The sequence below is a fragment of the Oculina patagonica genome, chromosome 1 (genome assembly GCF_052425735.1).
Source record: "Oculina patagonica isolate OP01 chromosome 1, crgOcupat, whole genome shotgun sequence".
Lineage (NCBI taxonomy): Eukaryota > Metazoa > Cnidaria > Anthozoa > Scleractinia > Oculinidae > Oculina > Oculina patagonica.
Window position 1 is genome coordinate 45,944,985 of NC_135758.1, and position 16,588 is coordinate 45,961,572.

Here is a 16,588-nt window from a genome sequence, read left to right on the forward strand (position 1 = left end):
CCGAACAGAAAAGATCACTCACGCGCGCGCTTAACGTTCTCTGTCTCGCGCAATTGTTTATGACATCAAATTTACTTCTGTGACATCAAATTATTCGAAGCGGAAAATAGACAAGCGTTTAGAGCAGTTTTGAAGCAAGAAAAAGGCGAGAAAAGGACGCCAACACGGAGAAAAACGATCACACCATCAAACAAAACTCAACAAACTCGCACGTGAATATTATTACAACGGAATCGAATACATTATAAACGCGGCAAAACAAGAACTTTGAAATCACAGATAAGAAGACGCAAACAAGGTAAATTTAGCCTTTAAACAAATATAATAACGTAGAAATCAACTCACTTTTAGACAGACAATCCTCCTGTTATTATTTTGCTTCCACTGGTTAGCTGCAAACATTCTCCTTTCGATAGTTCGTTCGTTCGATCGAGTCGAGCCAAGCGGGAATAAACCACGCACAGAAGCAAGCTGTTCAAGGCATAAAATTCGAAACAGAAAGGTTACAGACGAGCAAGGACCAAAACGAAAGAAATAAACAGCTCGACAACGTACAAAATACTCACCTTGTCCAGCGCGAAAGCCGTTATTACTTCGTCCGTCCGCCCGCGATCGCCAAACACGTACCCAGTCGTCGCGCCCGGCCCGGACAACTGAAAGAACAAAAGCATGTCACGTAAGTCGATCGTTACTTTAAAACAACTCCATTACACTTCTTCGGGGGCGAGCGCGAACGCAGGCCCCCACTACCAGAAATTATACGCTCGAGTTACCCACATTTGGGGTAATCGCAAGGGTCAACCCAATCGAAGTGCAATGAAAGGGCCTCGCCTTGAGAGGACTGCCTCCTTGATCACAGTACCTCCCGCGTCAGGTAAGTATGAAAAACTCGGCGCAGGCCCACTACCGGAAAACACTCTCTTACCGCTATATCCTTGTGGTAGTGCTTTGCGGGCGCAGCATCACGTCTAGCAGTCGTCTACCTTGCTGTCTACTTGCTTGGTAGGCCTGTGGCTGTGAAAATAAAACACATACCGTACTAGCATTAGAGAGGAGCGGGTTTTTTTTCTTTTTGTTAAATGAAGGTTTCTTCCCCGAGGGGAAGTGGGCCGCACTCGGAGGTAGTGCTATACCGAGGCAACCCGTGGCCGGGACGAGGCAAGCCTCTTTTCCACAGCCCAGTTCCAAAAATCAGTTTAATATATGAGCTACTCAATGAGCAGCGTATCAGATATTAAGCTGATAAGAACAGATACTACACTTGATCTTAGCCAAAAGGCCGAGAAGCGATACCGAACATACCCCTACCTAGGAGGGTGGTCGAGGGTTTCCTCCTTCCAAATATGGTGGACAGTAAATTGTCGCTTACAGAAAGGATCTGTCATTAGGAAAAAGTGCCACAGGTTGACTACTATAGCTGTTAACAGGCAGTGTTTCTAGTGTGCCTTAAGTTCGCACCGAAAAAAAAAATCCAGGCTGTTCTTAACACTAATCGAACAGTTGTGAGGCATTTCTGTTTTAAATCTGTCACACGAACTGTAATCACGTGGATATTGATTGACTGCTTACCATAAAAGCGTTGTATGAAAAGGCTCAGTGATAAATACGTACCGAGTAAACTTGTTAACGTAAACCTAAACACTCAAACCGAATTCTAAAGGAAAGACCTCGTTTCCGTGACTTATTTCTCCCTGGTTTAAATCGTAAAATTTTCGCCCTTTTCCCTTGTCTACGACCATACCACAGGGAAAGCACCGGTTCTCGTCCGATCACCGAAGTTAAGCCCTGTCGGGCGGGGTTAGTACTTGGATGGGTGACCGCCTGGGAATACCCCGTGTTGTAGGCTTCCTTTTTTCCTCTTCTAAAATTTTAAAAACGTGCAATTTGACTTATTTTCTAGCAAATGTGAACAATTTTACTCCGTGGTAGGCACGGGAAACTCCTACAGAATAAAGAAAACGGCAAAAAGACAAGAAATACATCAAAATAAGCCGTAAAACTAGCGCCGAACAGAAAAGATCACTCACGCGCGCGCTTAACGTTCTCTGTCTCGCGCAATTGTTTATGACATCAAATTTACTTCTGTGACATCAAATTATTCGAAGCGGAAAATAGACAAGCGTTTAGAGCAGTTTTGAAGCAAGAAAAAGGCGAGAAAAGGACGCCAACACGGAGAAAAACGATCACACCATCAAACAAAACTCAACAAACTCGCACGTGAATATTATTACAACGGAATCGAATACATTATAAACGCGGCAAAACAAGAACTTTGAAATCACAGATAAGAAGACGCAAACAAGGTAAATTTAGCCTTTAAACAAATATAATAACGTAGAAATCAACTCACTTTTAGACAGACAATCCTCCTGTTATTATTTTGCTTCCACTGGTTAGCTGCAAACATTCTCCTTTCGATAGTTCGTTCGTTCGATCGAGTCGAGCCAAGCGGGAATAAACCACGCACAGAAGCAAGCTGTTCAAGGCATAAAATTCGAAACAGAAAGGTTACAGACGAGCAAGGACCAAAACGAAAGAAATAAACAGCTCGACAACGTACAAAATACTCACCTTGTCCAGCGCGAAAGCCGTTATTACTTCGTCCGTCCGCCCGCGATCGCCAAACACGTACCCAGTCGTCGCGCCCGGCCCGGACAACTGAAAGAACAAAAGCATGTCACGTAAGTCGATCGTTACTTTAAAACAACTCCATTACACTTCTTCGGGGGCGAGCGCGAACGCAGGCCCCCACTACCAGAAATTATACGCTCGAGTTACCCACATTTGGGGTAATCGCAAGGGTCAACCCAATCGAAGTGCAATGAAAGGGCCTCGCCTTGAGAGGACTGCCTCCTTGATCACAGTACCTCCCGCGTCAGGTAAGTATGAAAAACTCGGCGCAGGCCCACTACCGGAAAACACTCTCTTACCGCTATATCCTTGTGGTAGTGCTTTGCGGGCGCAGCATCACGTCTAGCAGTCGTCTACCTTGCTGTCTACTTGCTTGGTAGGCCTGTGGCTGTGAAAATAAAACACATACCGTACTAGCATTAGAGAGGAGCGGGTTTTTTTTCTTTTTGTTAAATGAAGGTTTCTTCCCCGAGGGGAAGTGGGCCGCACTCGGAGGTAGTGCTATACCGAGGCAACCCGTGGCCGGGACGAGGCAAGCCTCTTTTCCACAGCCCAGTTCCAAAAATCAGTTTAATATATGAGCTACTCAATGAGCAGCGTATCAGATATTAAGCTGATAAGAACAGATACTACACTTGATCTTAGCCAAAAGGCCGAGAAGCGATACCGAACATACCCCTACCTAGGAGGGTGGTCGAGGGTTTCCTCCTTCCAAATATGGTGGACAGTAAATTGTCGCTTACAGAAAGGATCTGTCATTAGGAAAAAGTGCCACAGGTTGACTACTATAGCTGTTAACAGGCAGTGTTTCTAGTGTGCCTTAAGTTCGCACCGAAAAAAAAAATCCAGGCTGTTCTTAACACTAATCGAACAGTTGTGAGGCATTTCTGTTTTAAATCTGTCACACGAACTGTAATCACGTGGATATTGATTGACTGCTTACCATAAAAGCGTTGTATGAAAAGGCTCAGTGATAAATACGTACCGAGTAAACTTGTTAACGTAAACCTAAACACTCAAACCGAATTCTAAAGGAAAGACCTCGTTTCCGTGACTTATTTCTCCCTGGTTTAAATCGTAAAATTTTCGCCCTTTTCCCTTGTCTACGACCATACCACAGGGAAAGCACCGGTTCTCGTCCGATCACCGAAGTTAAGCCCTGTCGGGCGGGGTTAGTACTTGGATGGGTGACCGCCTGGGAATACCCCGTGTTGTAGGCTTCCTTTTTTCCTCTTCTAAAATTTTAAAAACGTGCAATTTGACTTATTTTCTAGCAAATGTGAACAATTTTACTCCGTGGTAGGCACGGGAAACTCCTACAGAATAAAGAAAACGGCAAAAAGACAAGAAATACATCAAAATAAGCCGTAAAACTAGCGCCGAACAGAAAAGATCACTCACGCGCGCGCTTAACGTTCTCTGTCTCGCGCAATTGTTTATGACATCAAATTTACTTCTGTGACATCAAATTATTCGAAGCGGAAAATAGACAAGCGTTTAGAGCAGTTTTGAAGCAAGAAAAAGGCGAGAAAAGGACGCCAACACGGAGAAAAACGATCACACCATCAAACAAAACTCAACAAACTCGCACGTGAATATTATTACAACGGAATCGAATACATTATAAACGCGGCAAAACAAGAACTTTGAAATCACAGATAAGAAGACGCAAACAAGGTAAATTTAGCCTTTAAACAAATATAATAACGTAGAAATCAACTCACTTTTAGACAGACAATCCTCCTGTTATTATTTTGCTTCCACTGGTTAGCTGCAAACATTCTCCTTTCGATAGTTCGTTCGTTCGATCGAGTCGAGCCAAGCGGGAATAAACCACGCACAGAAGCAAGCTGTTCAAGGCATAAAATTCGAAACAGAAAGGTTACAGACGAGCAAGGACCAAAACGAAAGAAATAAACAGCTCGACAACGTACAAAATACTCACCTTGTCCAGCGCGAAAGCCGTTATTACTTCGTCCGTCCGCCCGCGATCGCCAAACACGTACCCAGTCGTCGCGCCCGGCCCGGACAACTGAAAGAACAAAAGCATGTCACGTAAGTCGATCGTTACTTTAAAACAACTCCATTACACTTCCGGGTTCTCACTAGTTTTGCAATGCATTGTGGGTACCTTACCTGATTTGAGCGGGAAAGGAAAGGATCCTGCCTAAAAGAGAAAAATACTAAGTCTCCAACGGGGCAAAAATTAAAACCCGAAACTTCGATTTCCTGTTCTTCGAAGGCCGAAACTAGCATTGATTGAGTTTTTGCCCCGCTGGAGACTCTTCGCTGTTTCCAAAGCTGGGCTGAAACTTGTCTAACGACTCGCTTCGTGTTCTGCTTTAGGCTCGGTTCTTTGAGCAAAAAGCGCCCATTTGATCCATCCCGGACTTAATGATGTCCCAGAAACTTTAGAAACAGCGGTAATGATGACTACATGGCAAAACTTCCATCCAAGACGGTCCTTTCCAGCCATTTTCGAAGAGCGTTGATCAAACGTTCTGTACAGAAATGTACACTTGTCCAAAGAGGACGCTACAGCGCAAACTCCGAAATTTGAAAACCCAGACCCAGTTCCTCGCACGGCAACTAGTCCAAGTACTTATCGACTAGTTTCACTACTTCCGGGTTTACTTCCGGGTTAACTTACCGGAAAACTTCCGGGTTAAAATAAATTAGAAAATCAATTGAAAATATTCCAAAAAATAACCAAAACTTTTGCTGTTTAACTGTAGCGTTTCAATTTAATATAAAGAAAAAAGAAAAACTCGACTCAAACTTGAAATTAGCAATAGATTTACAGAAAATATCAAATTCAACCCCTCAGATGCAACAGCCAACCCTCCCATAAAAAAAAACTCCCAACACAGGTAACATAACATGCCTTCAGCAAATTAACAAATGTCAGCACTACAATCTCTGCTTTTAATCACTACAATTTTACATTACCTTTCAACAAAACAGGAATTAAATGGGAAGAACAATTACATAGGAAACAGAATACCGTAAAATTACGGTTATAAGCCACCCCGGTTATAGGCCCATCATCCTACAAACAAAAAAAAAAAAAAAAAAAAATCCGGTTATAAGCCCCCCTCTACCAGATGACAGTATTGAACAGGACTAGATGTTGCTTTTTGAGCGTTTTTAAATTAAAAACGTATTTCGATCAACACTCCCGAGGCTCGTTTCGAAACGTTTTTTTCCTTCCGCTTATAAGCCCACCCAAAAACCCTTACGAAGATGTATAAGCCCAGGGCTTAAAGCCGGAATTCTACGGTAATTATTTCGAAACACACATTCGACACCCACAAACAAAAAAGATTAACATCCATTGTATACCTTTTCAAAGAATGCATACCAAGAAAACAAATCAGTTAACCAAAATAGTACTCTGCTTAACCTGAAAAGCACTCCTGTTAGCCTGTTTTACAGGCTAAATTCAATAATGGCTGCAAAACAAGCATGCATACCATTGCTATCAATGCTCTGCAAACTAAACTGCTGACTGAAGCATTCAAATCTTACAACCAAAATACAGTGACAATAGAAACAAATACAACTTTTTTCCCTCTAAGACCAGAAAAATAACACTATACAACAAATAAAATGCTACTTTGTTTAAAGCTGTCCTGCATAATAATTTCAATGACAAAAAGCAGTTGGTGGGTTCTTTTTAAGAAAATGCCCCTTTTCAAAAACATCACACCTCCAAATAAAAAATCAACAGTACAGCAAAAAGGATATATTAATAGAATAAACTCTTTGTATGAGCCAGTACTAACAGCCAGTATGTACATAAACTTTAGACAAACATGACAGGTTATACAGATTCTTATGCAGTTGACTTCCTGAAAGATACAAAACAAACATGCAATAACATAGGGCCACTATGTTATAAAAAAATTTCAAGCTTCACATCGAATCACATTTATACAAAGAAAAATACAACAACAAGCATGTTTACCTACAGGCGAGGGATAATTCAAGCAAACACTCTTTCATTCCATTAGCCTACCAATGAAGCTGAGACAAGATAAACAATAGAGCACGACTGATACTATGTCAAAAAACATAGACTTGACTAGACTTACGGAGCATGAATGTAGCAAAATCTTAATGGTGTAGGCTAAATTCCCAAAAGAAACACAACCACAATGCACAAAACATTGTACACAGTGTTGCCAGAATAGATGTCTTACAAGATTGTCCATAACAGCAAAATAATAGCAAGCCCTTTGCTTCATTCAAAATTTACATGTACCTAAATACCGACCAATAGATAAGGATAATTGTCCAAAAAATAAAAAATTAACAAAAGTCAAGCAGATTCACTCACTCCATTGTGTTGGTGGTATTGCCCAGTGAAAATTTTACACTCAACGCCTCTCCCCACCCAGGTGTAAAAAGAGGTACTGACATCAAAAAGCTGAGGGGTGAACTGCAATGAGATTCCCATTCATAGGGGAAAATAAATGTTCCCAGCCACTTAAAGCTACAGAATACAGGATGAGCTACAGCAAGTATGGACTACTTGGTTAAATACTTCACCCTCACCCCCTTTATAATGTACAATAGAATCTGCACTCATAAAAAATTTCCAATTTTTTAATCAGTGTTAACAGTAAACTACATAATTTAGACAATTAAAACAATGCATTATTTGAATACAAAACTTGTGCTTCCCAAAATTCAATTTCACAAAAATATAGATAGAGAGCATGCCCCACCAAGCCCTCATAATTTTAATTCCCATCCGCAACCACACTTCACAAAGTAAAATAAAACCTTTCCAAGGTGGTGCTCAATGGATACCGACAAAATTCAAATCTTAGTTGAAGCTAACAAATCCGACACATACCATAACCACCCTCCCCCAATTAAGAGCCCCACTAGTTAAAGGCCCAAAAACCCTGATAAAAAAAGACTTCAAAGCCCCCCAGTCAGAAATAAGCCACCCACCCCTTCTGATATATGACATTAGGTGGTTTACACTGCCACACCTCTGTCACATTGAGAAAAAAAAAACGTCAAAAAAATTACAGATTTAACACTACTTTAAAGAATAATATTGTCAAATTATCAATGTACATGCCATGTTCGAGCCCGATTGCTTCGACTCCAAAATGGCGACAAAAAATCAATGAAAAAAAAAAAAAAAAAAAGGAGTCACCTCCTCATCATGAACAAGTATACATTCACAACAACAAAAAAATTGTCAGGACTGTAGGTTCACTTTATAGACCAACAGGCAACAGGCAACAAAGAGCTTATATGCGCAGACGAAAGGCCTTTTCCTGCAATGTTACATGCAACTAGTCTGGGAAGATAAGTGATCGAAACTACTTAGTCGCCGAGACGATTTGCCTCAAACAAGTCACCTTGGTAACGTCTTCCTTCCTCACCGTTTTTCTAACTTTTTTCAGTCTCAGTCATGCATACTCAATCAGGCAATCCAACAAAGCACGTTTATAAATAGAGAATAGAGAATGCAATCAATCCATCCAACACTTTAAAAGTATAATGTAAATAAAATAAATTCCAATGCAAAAAAAAAAAAAAAAATTCTTTATTGACTGTGCATACATAAATTACGCTCTCCCATGTGACCACATGCATGTAATAGTTGAGAATTTCTAGCTCAGTTTGTACAGTTCGTGGTGGGTTCCCAAACAAACTGCCATACCTTTTGTTGAACTCTTTAGCTGTATTATAGCCACTAGCTGGTGTGCATTTCATCAGCTGATTCCGGGATCAGATAAATCTTTAAAATATATTTTTGCCTGGAAGAGTGCTCAGTAGAAACTAACAAGTTATTGCAAACTTACAAAACCTACTTTTAAAATTTATCAATGTTCACTAGATACCTAATGACAGACAAATATACATGGATGGAATAACTAGTATTAGATTTATGTAAGCATGGCCTGGGACAGTACAAGGCCCATTGCAAGGCTATGTTTACATGTCAGATACAAACATTTGCGATAAATTACAGCCATTACATATTAGCAACAGGGTGGCACTATTTGTAGAGGGGATGAGGTTCAGCTACTAACATCCCAATTACATTACTATACAAAAATGGACAAGGCAGATAAAAAAAAAAAAAACAAAAGACGTCTTCTTGTTATTCTACCCACCCATCATTACTTTAATTCCAATATTGCATACAAAATGATATTGGATACATTTTAATAAGTGGGTGATTACATTATAACACCATGTAATGAAATATCAAACCAGTGAAAGGTTGCATTGTTTACCAAGGTTACTATTCCAAAGCAAGATCTATGCAGCAAATGACTGTTTGTTTCATAAAGAAAAAACTATCGTAAGCAGACACCCTCGGGACGTAAAGGTGAAGGAGAAAAATGGCCGCATACCAGAGCTTATGCATGTAAGTGGTGTTTCCACATGTAACCGGACGTCAATGACAACAAAATGTAAACAGACAAATGGAACTGAAATTACTGAGAAAACATTGAGAGGAAAGCAATGTGAAGTTGATTATTATAAACAAGAAACATAGTTAAAAAACAAAAACCTTACAAACAAAAAAAAAAAAAGGCCGGGATAGGACTAAGGGATTTAAAACAGGGATCCAAACAATGCGACTATAAGTAGAGCTATCTGCAAAAGAGAGTGACCGTTAAGAGAGCTTAAACTTTTTCTTTTAAAAAGAACATATAAAACTCAATCCCAAAAAAATACTTGTTATCTCAAACCAGGATGAGAACACTCAGGCATCATGCAAACCCTTGCACTGCAGAAACACAATAACATTTTTAGACATGTGATGTTCTCATTTGTACTGGTATTATACCTTGATGTAATTTTTAGTTCATTGTTCATGTGCGCTGGAAGAACCGGCTGCCCATTTGAAAAAGAACAGGTTGATGAAAACAACTTACTTTATTATAATAACTAAAAAATAAAATTGACAAGTGCAAAGGGTTTGACAAAAAAAAGCAGGTTAGGATATAAACTCACTTTGTTAAAGGAGGAGACTATGGTCTGCGTGACTAATAAACAAATGGAAATGATAATACTGTTATGAGAGTAACAGAAACTAAGATTTGCGAAAATCAACAAAAGAATCCGCACATTCCAGGGAGACAGGTACAACAATTACACCTCACAATTAGCAATTCGAACACCGGATCAAGTGCTCAAAATTGAAACCCTAAGTCCTGCGTCATTGCCTCATGCTGCTGGTTGTACATTAAACTCTCAATGAGTGCCTCACTTCACTGAGCACTGCACAGAGGATTATAAATGGTACCTTTAAAATTATCAAGAAAATACTGGTATGCTTGGGGGTAAGATGCAGAGGAATAGCATTCCATCCAGTCAGAGCCAAGTGCAAGCCAGATAAATTATAAAAAACTTATAAAAGCCAACTAGGGCTGGCGTGAAGACAGTATAAAACACTTTCAACAATTAAAACAACATTACAACATCAGAAAAAAAAATACGCCTGACTACAGCCCTTGTATATTAAAAACACAAATTTATGTTCAGTTTCTGTAAAAACCCTCAGTACAACATGGCCCTGTATACTGATTTGACATACAGTGGAACCCTGAAACAACAATCTTCAAAATAATGATATTCCCAATATAATGATAAATATGTTATGTCCTGGCAATAGTACAATGTATGGGACGGAAACCCGATATAACGATTCCTCGATATAATTTTACTGACCCCTTGGCATATCGTTACATCGGGGTTTCACTGTACTTCACTACTACTAAATATGTGTTACTAACTGATGGAACTTATGTACTGGAATTAATCAACGAGCTCTTCGAGCGACGCCTGAATCTTTTGCCAAGTTTAAAAGTTTAGTTTCCATTCGTTGAAACTTTTTGAGAAGCAGGTCATACAAACATTTCTTTGATGCACATGATAACATATAAATGGCAGAATGATAATTACATTAATAAAAGATATTTTCATCATTCCTGACTAAGTATGTCTGATTGGCACACTCATGTAGGCATCTGAAAGAAGAGCGAGGTTTCGCGGGTAATAATCCCAGAGGAGACAATTTTCCATGTTTTTCCCATTTCTTTCCCTCTTATTAACCCATAGCACTAAAATGGTATGTTTATTAAATCGATCTGTAGGTATGCATTGCAGAATAATTTACATGTAAGCCATCAAGTAACAACCCTATAAACAACAATCACAGAACATATAGACTGATTCAGGTAAAAATGTAATTGTGCTCTTTAACAGAAAAGCTTTTCCTATTCTTATATTTCGAATGGTCCTACATACATGTACGACACTAACTCAACAAAAAAGCTTTATATATACAAAAGAGATCAAGAGATCACTCATTACATCGCATTAGCGGGTCTAAATTTCCACTCTTTCAAAGGTCAAATACTTTACATACTGACAGACCGCAATATTTTGATTGTTGACTTTTTGTTTTTCTTGTAAAACCCAGTGTATCTGCTGGTCAGCGGAGTTGCAATGAGAAGTTTACAGATGATGGACCGACCAACCAACGAGTGAAATTGGGCTAGAAACTAAACTACAGAATAAAATAATTCGTAAAAAGGGAGAAATAAAAATTCAATGCAATGAGGCAGGTATTTAATCTATGACCAAGGCCAAGGACTACTTAAATTACATATTATAGACTACTTTGTTTAACAGCATGCATTATGACAATATCTCAGTTAGATTCACTTTCTATAATATAATATTTCTTCTAGTACGTGGCATTCATGGGTTTCCCAAATTGCACAAACTTAGAACCGCTCCCAGATAGCTTCCTACAGCATACAAAACCAAATTAAAATTACTTGACTTAAGGACGTTCACGCTAATTGTTTATGTGCATCCTTACTGTGCACGTAATTCATGTCGCAACGTCTCGCCACGACATGCATGAGCGCGCGCGCTGAAAAAAAAAATTTCGAAACACATATAGGGTGGGTAGCCATTGCGTTAACTTCGCTTGCAGTTTCCTAACCTGCGATCAGGCTTTCTTTTTTTCGCAGCGGAGGGAAGAAGAAAAAAGGAAAGCCTGATACAATTACTTGTCAAGTCGTCTGCCGCCCACTAATTAAAATATCTGTCAACGTCGTCGAGAATTGGGATCTAGATAAGGTGTTGGTTTATTTTTTTTTTTTTTTTTTTTTTTTTTTTTTTTTTTTTTTTTTTTTTTTTTTTTTTTTTTTTTTTTTTTTTTTTCTACCCCCCCCAACGCGATCGAATCAGTGACATTTTGAAGCATTTCGCTGTTTTGAACGTTTGCAAATCCAATTGTTAAAGAAAACGTTTACTCTAAGTGACTACAAAAGTGAAATATATCTGTTCAATAGAACCACTCAAATAAATTCGGACCAAGGAAGTTAGCCTGCATCAATTCATTTAAACTATTTTGTTGCCACCAACTGCAGAGGTCATATCGAGTGACGAAGTAAAATTTATCCAAATAAAAGCCTTCTTTCAGATATTGTATCTCGAAAACGAATTCGGTGACCCCCATTTATTTCTAATCAACATTTCTGACATAAGTAACTGATAAACTAGCAGTGGTGAAAGTTTAAGAAAAATTACAATGTTGGGAGATTTTCGAGAGAACGTCCTTAATAAGTTGGGGTGCATTTGTTTACCTTTATATTTGTTATATGATTCATTCTTGCAAGTCTTGGAGTACTTTGAGAAAACAAAAGACATAAATACAATACTTAATTAACTGCTTTCCGATAGCGAGAGAAAACAAAAGATTAACAAACAGTGTTTCTTGAGGCAATAGACCCTTTGATTAATTTGTTGAAGGTTTGTCACTAACTGTGTTTTTGATGTTTTCCAAGACGTTTCGACTATTGCTTAAGCCTTCATCAGTTAAAAAATCAAAGCTTTCACATGCGATTTAAAATAGCAGCACTTTAGCGCGCGCTTCAAAACATAACGTGTAAAAGTTTGAAACAAAAGAAAGGTGGCGCGAAACTGATGCGCATGACAGGGACTTGTAAACCTCTGGAATGACAGCATGGTCATTTCCAGAGACACTTTGATTGTATACCTCTACGGTCTGGAAATGGTTTGCACTGTCTGAACGAAATACCGCCGACATTTTATTAGAGAACATTGCAACAGCTTTTGTCAAAATGTGTTAGAGGCTGATTTTGTGGGACATTATCTATCGACATGAATCTGCAAAAACATAATCCAGATCAACTACAAAGTTTCGTTTCTGAGTAGATAATGCATCCATACTCTTGATGTATCGGTACTTGTTTTGTCCCAGCAATTTATTTCATTGGTGCCACCGACCACGCATTAGTTAACTCTTACTCTCAACCCTTCTATTGTCTGCCAACACGCTATAGTCGTCTCAACATTTTACTACGTCAGTACCTTCTAATATGATAGTATTGGCTGTGCGATAAATGGCCTCACTATTCAGACACTATTATTTGCTTTTGGGCATTTCGAGAAGTACACATAACTAGTTACAAAATAACATGAAAAAACATTTTAACTTTGTAGGCAATTTCATTTTTTAGTTAAAAATTCTTTCTTTAAAGCAAGTTATTCAGAGTTTAAAGAGAAACTCAACACTCGATGCTCATTTAATAGATTTTTTGGCTTCGCGGAACAGGATTTTAAAAATCAAATTTGGCAAGCATTGCCATATAATAAAAATAATAACAGATAGAACTCATCAACCAGACATGTCTGCACAAGGTGTTTTTAACCATTCTGTTTTCAATGGGGATGGGGAAGGTGAATTTTTTATAACCCCGACAGGACTCTCCTAGGGTGGTCACATGAAGAGCGCATTATAAGGCTCTACGAGCTTTTTTGTTGTTGTTAAAAACTGAAAGGCAGCTGCAAACAGGAACAAGCACCAAAATAAAAATTAAAAATACAGGAAACCTCAACCATCCTCAACCAAGACATATCTTTTTAAAAATGCTACAGAAAAACCGAATTAGACAAACAACAGAAAGAAAAAAAAGATTGTAAACAAAAAATGATTTGATAATTGCAGTATGTTTATGGGCCCACCACCTAATATAAAAGATGAGCTCATGTTCCAAAACAATCTCAATTATTACTTGCACAGCCTAATATTACAAATCTAACTAAAGTAAAAACTGGCATAGCAATAACTGAATTGCTAGATGAAGTTATCCACTGTAAAAGTGTCCTTAAAGGCCTTAAAAGTGTTTAGGATCAAAAAAGTAGTGAGCAGCAGAAAACCGAAATATTATTATGCAATACCAACTAAGTGTAGAGTGGGAAAATTGAATTAGAGGTTTACATCTTTAGTTTATAATTTTTGCACATACTTGCAGATATTAGTAGAAACTCAGCTGAGTTCTATGGGAAATCAGCGAATCTGATTGGTTCTCCCACTGTTTTATATTAGCCGATAGAAAACAGTCGTGAGCGCGAGTAGCTCTTTAAGCAGTAAATTATCTTGATTTTTGTCTTCAAAGGGCACAATCTTGTAAGTTTTGAAAAGCAATACATTAGAGTTTCTACTAAAACAATTATACTACTCGCCCCCGTTTTCTATGAGTGATAGTCGCCTCGTTTACTATTTGCTCAAAAATAAGGCTCAAATTCTAATTGTTAATTAGAAAGTGAGAATGATAGGCGGCTGAATTAGCAGACTAAGCCACGGAAATTGGAAGCAATAATTAATATTCCAATCGCTTTTTCAGTCAAAGTTTTCAAGCAATTTAGTGTGAATTTCAAATACAACATTCATTTTTGACAGCCACGTCAACAAAATAAGAAGCCAAAAACATCTCTTTATCCATAACAATGACTACACCTGTGATTTGATCACTAATAACAATAAACATCTACATTGCATAATTCAAGTTACCTGCATGCAATGCACTTGACTTTCAATCCATACGACATCCACTTAGTGCAATCAAAACCAAATTAGACCGCACTAATTGAAAGCAAAGGGAAGTGAAGCTTACAGAGATAATAAATCCAATACCAACTGTTACCTATAAACAAAAAAGAAAAAACATGTCAATGAACACAATCAAACTAAAGCTTTACATTTACAGTGACTTGTGCAACTCTCTCATACCACCAAACAAGGAACACTAATCAGCAAAAAGGAAAGCATAACATCCTGCATACATACTGCAGTTTTCCAACTGACCAAAAACAAACATTACTAAATCAAAATACCCTCGCAAATACCAATAGAGAACTTTTTGGAAGAGTAGATTCAACATCAACAATGCAGAAAAGATGACTTTATAGCTAGATCACATGGTTGAAAATTAGCACTCACCCACTCACCCAGATTGGTAAGTATGATTTTCATATCCAGAATGTATTATACAAAATAAGTGTAACATACTTTCACTTCAAAATCATATGCACTGTCCACAAGCTGATAGCTTACAGACATTTTGAAATCACCAACAAAGCTGCATTTGAGTTCGTAAACATACAAAAGTATCCTCCAATTGGAGATTGTTACGTAATGGACATACTTGTACAAAATAATAACGACGGTCATCAATACACTGACCCATCCACCAAGCCACCAAAACCCGACAAGATGGCTTTATCTGTACAATTTTGAAATATTGCTTGTAAACTAAAAGAATTTGGGAAGATGTATCAAATCAAAAACTGCATTTCAACTTTTCAAGTATGCATGCTCGCGGTTTAATTATTGTAGAGTAAGGTCTATTTTTGGCAAGTTTTAATTGAGGAAATAGATTCCATTCTGTAACGGGATCAACCATCCCAGAGGTATGATAAGCCCATATGAGTATCAAACGTGACAAAAAATTTAAGTGATATTATTTATACTTGTGGGGGAAAAAGTGAACGAAAACAACAACGTCAACCTCAAAATGGTCGGCAACAGCACACAAACACTTAAAAACATTTAACAGGCAACTTTCTCACATTTTTCTCTCTTAATGAAAACCAATCACAGAGACAGTTTATTACAAGACCCTTGGGGAATTGTTGGGAGCCAAACAGGTCTCAAGCGCAGAATTTCGACCAGAACCATTTAAAAAGCCTTGACATTGGCTTGGCGCTCAAAAAAATCTGTTCAATAGGTTTTTTTGCGCAGATGGCAATAGAGAAGTGATGTCACGGACACACCGAAAACCATGCCAGATAAACCTCTGGCACCCAAGTAACTCACCCAAGTAACAATCCTACAAACACCCCCCTCCCCCCCCTCACCCACCCCCCACCCAAAGACTCCTCCCAAGCAGAGATTACACTGATTAAAACAAAGAAACACATCAATTACAAAAAAAAAAAAAAAAAGCAAAAAACAGCATATTCATCAATGCCATCAATTATAACTCGTTACAAAAAGATTTCTCTCAAATTCTTACCGTAATATACAGTGCATGGATCCTTCCAAGTGTGCAAGAACAAACATCAGCTCAAATTACTCGCCCGCCATTAAAGGAAAAGAAAAAGACGTTTAAGACCAGAAATTCACAATATAACTCGGAAAATACTGCAAGAAACCATTCCTACACATCGTAAAATACGAAACAAGCGTTAGAAACCAACAATATATCTCCCACGTGGAATTTAAAGGCAGCATTCCATTTGCAACCTCCGACTACAAGCTGGCGTTTGGCGAGCGGCTGAAATTTACAAATACCCACTGCTACAACGATAAAAAGTAGCGCACAGAAAAGAAAAAACGCATATAGACATACCGTTAACGTTTCTCCACGAAAAGCCAGGCAAAAAGCGATAAAGACAAAACATTTCAGTCGCCACACCGAGCCGCAAAGATCAAGCATGTTGGTTTCAACGAAAGAACACTTCCCGCCTACCCCAGCGACACTGGCGCCCAGGTCACAACGCGCGTTCACAGGATGATAAATGTCAGAAACAAAGGATACACGTTTACAGGGATTAAAAAAATGGATTTATTTCATCGTTTTCACATTTCACCTAT

At 38.5% G+C, this 16,588-nt stretch overlaps 1 protein-coding gene and 6 non-coding genes across 8 annotated transcripts; 2 read left to right on the forward strand and 5 right to left on the reverse strand.

Moving 5' to 3' along the window:
* Nucleotides 1-718: 718 nt before the first annotated feature.
* LOC144637147 (U1 spliceosomal RNA) lies at nt 719-882 on the reverse strand. Its single transcript, XR_013567671.1, has one exon. It is a non-coding gene; the product is annotated as a U1 spliceosomal RNA (small nuclear RNA).
* A 217-nt stretch (nt 883-1,099) lies between these two features.
* LOC144636971 (U2 spliceosomal RNA) lies at nt 1,100-1,291 on the reverse strand. Its single transcript, XR_013567649.1, has one exon. It is a non-coding gene; the product is annotated as a U2 spliceosomal RNA (small nuclear RNA).
* Nucleotides 1,292-1,727: 436 nt separating this feature from the next.
* On the forward strand, nt 1,728-1,846 carry LOC144637141 (5S ribosomal RNA). Its single transcript, XR_013567670.1, has one exon. It is a non-coding gene; the product is annotated as a 5S ribosomal RNA (ribosomal RNA).
* Nucleotides 1,847-2,718: 872 nt separating this feature from the next.
* LOC144634355 (uncharacterized) lies at nt 2,719-16,496 on the reverse strand. 2 transcript variants are annotated; one of them, XM_078493294.1, is made up of 5 exons: nt 16,008-16,496; nt 14,504-14,636; nt 4,577-4,663; nt 4,356-4,481; nt 2,719-3,019 (listed from the first exon to the last, which is right to left on the reverse strand). In XM_078493294.1, exons 2-5 carry the CDS (start codon nt 14,507-14,509, stop codon nt 2,933-2,935), a joined length of 306 nt encoding a protein of 101 aa, XP_078349420.1. In that variant the 5' UTR covers nt 14,510-14,636; nt 16,008-16,496; the 3' UTR covers nt 2,719-2,932. The 2 variants fall into 2 exon arrangements, with proteins under 2 accessions (XP_078349420.1, XP_078349412.1); XM_078493286.1 differs by lacking the exons at nt 14,504-14,636; nt 16,008-16,496 and having other exon boundaries at nt 4,577-5,734.
* Nucleotides 2,724-2,887, reverse strand: LOC144637152 (U1 spliceosomal RNA). Its single transcript, XR_013567673.1, has one exon. It is a non-coding gene; the product is annotated as a U1 spliceosomal RNA (small nuclear RNA).
* On the reverse strand, nt 3,105-3,296 carry LOC144636977 (U2 spliceosomal RNA). The gene has a single exon (XR_013567651.1). It is a non-coding gene; the product is annotated as a U2 spliceosomal RNA (small nuclear RNA).
* LOC144636986 (5S ribosomal RNA) lies at nt 3,733-3,851 on the forward strand. Its single transcript, XR_013567652.1, has one exon. It is a non-coding gene; the product is annotated as a 5S ribosomal RNA (ribosomal RNA).
* Nucleotides 16,497-16,588: the final 92 nt, after the last annotated feature.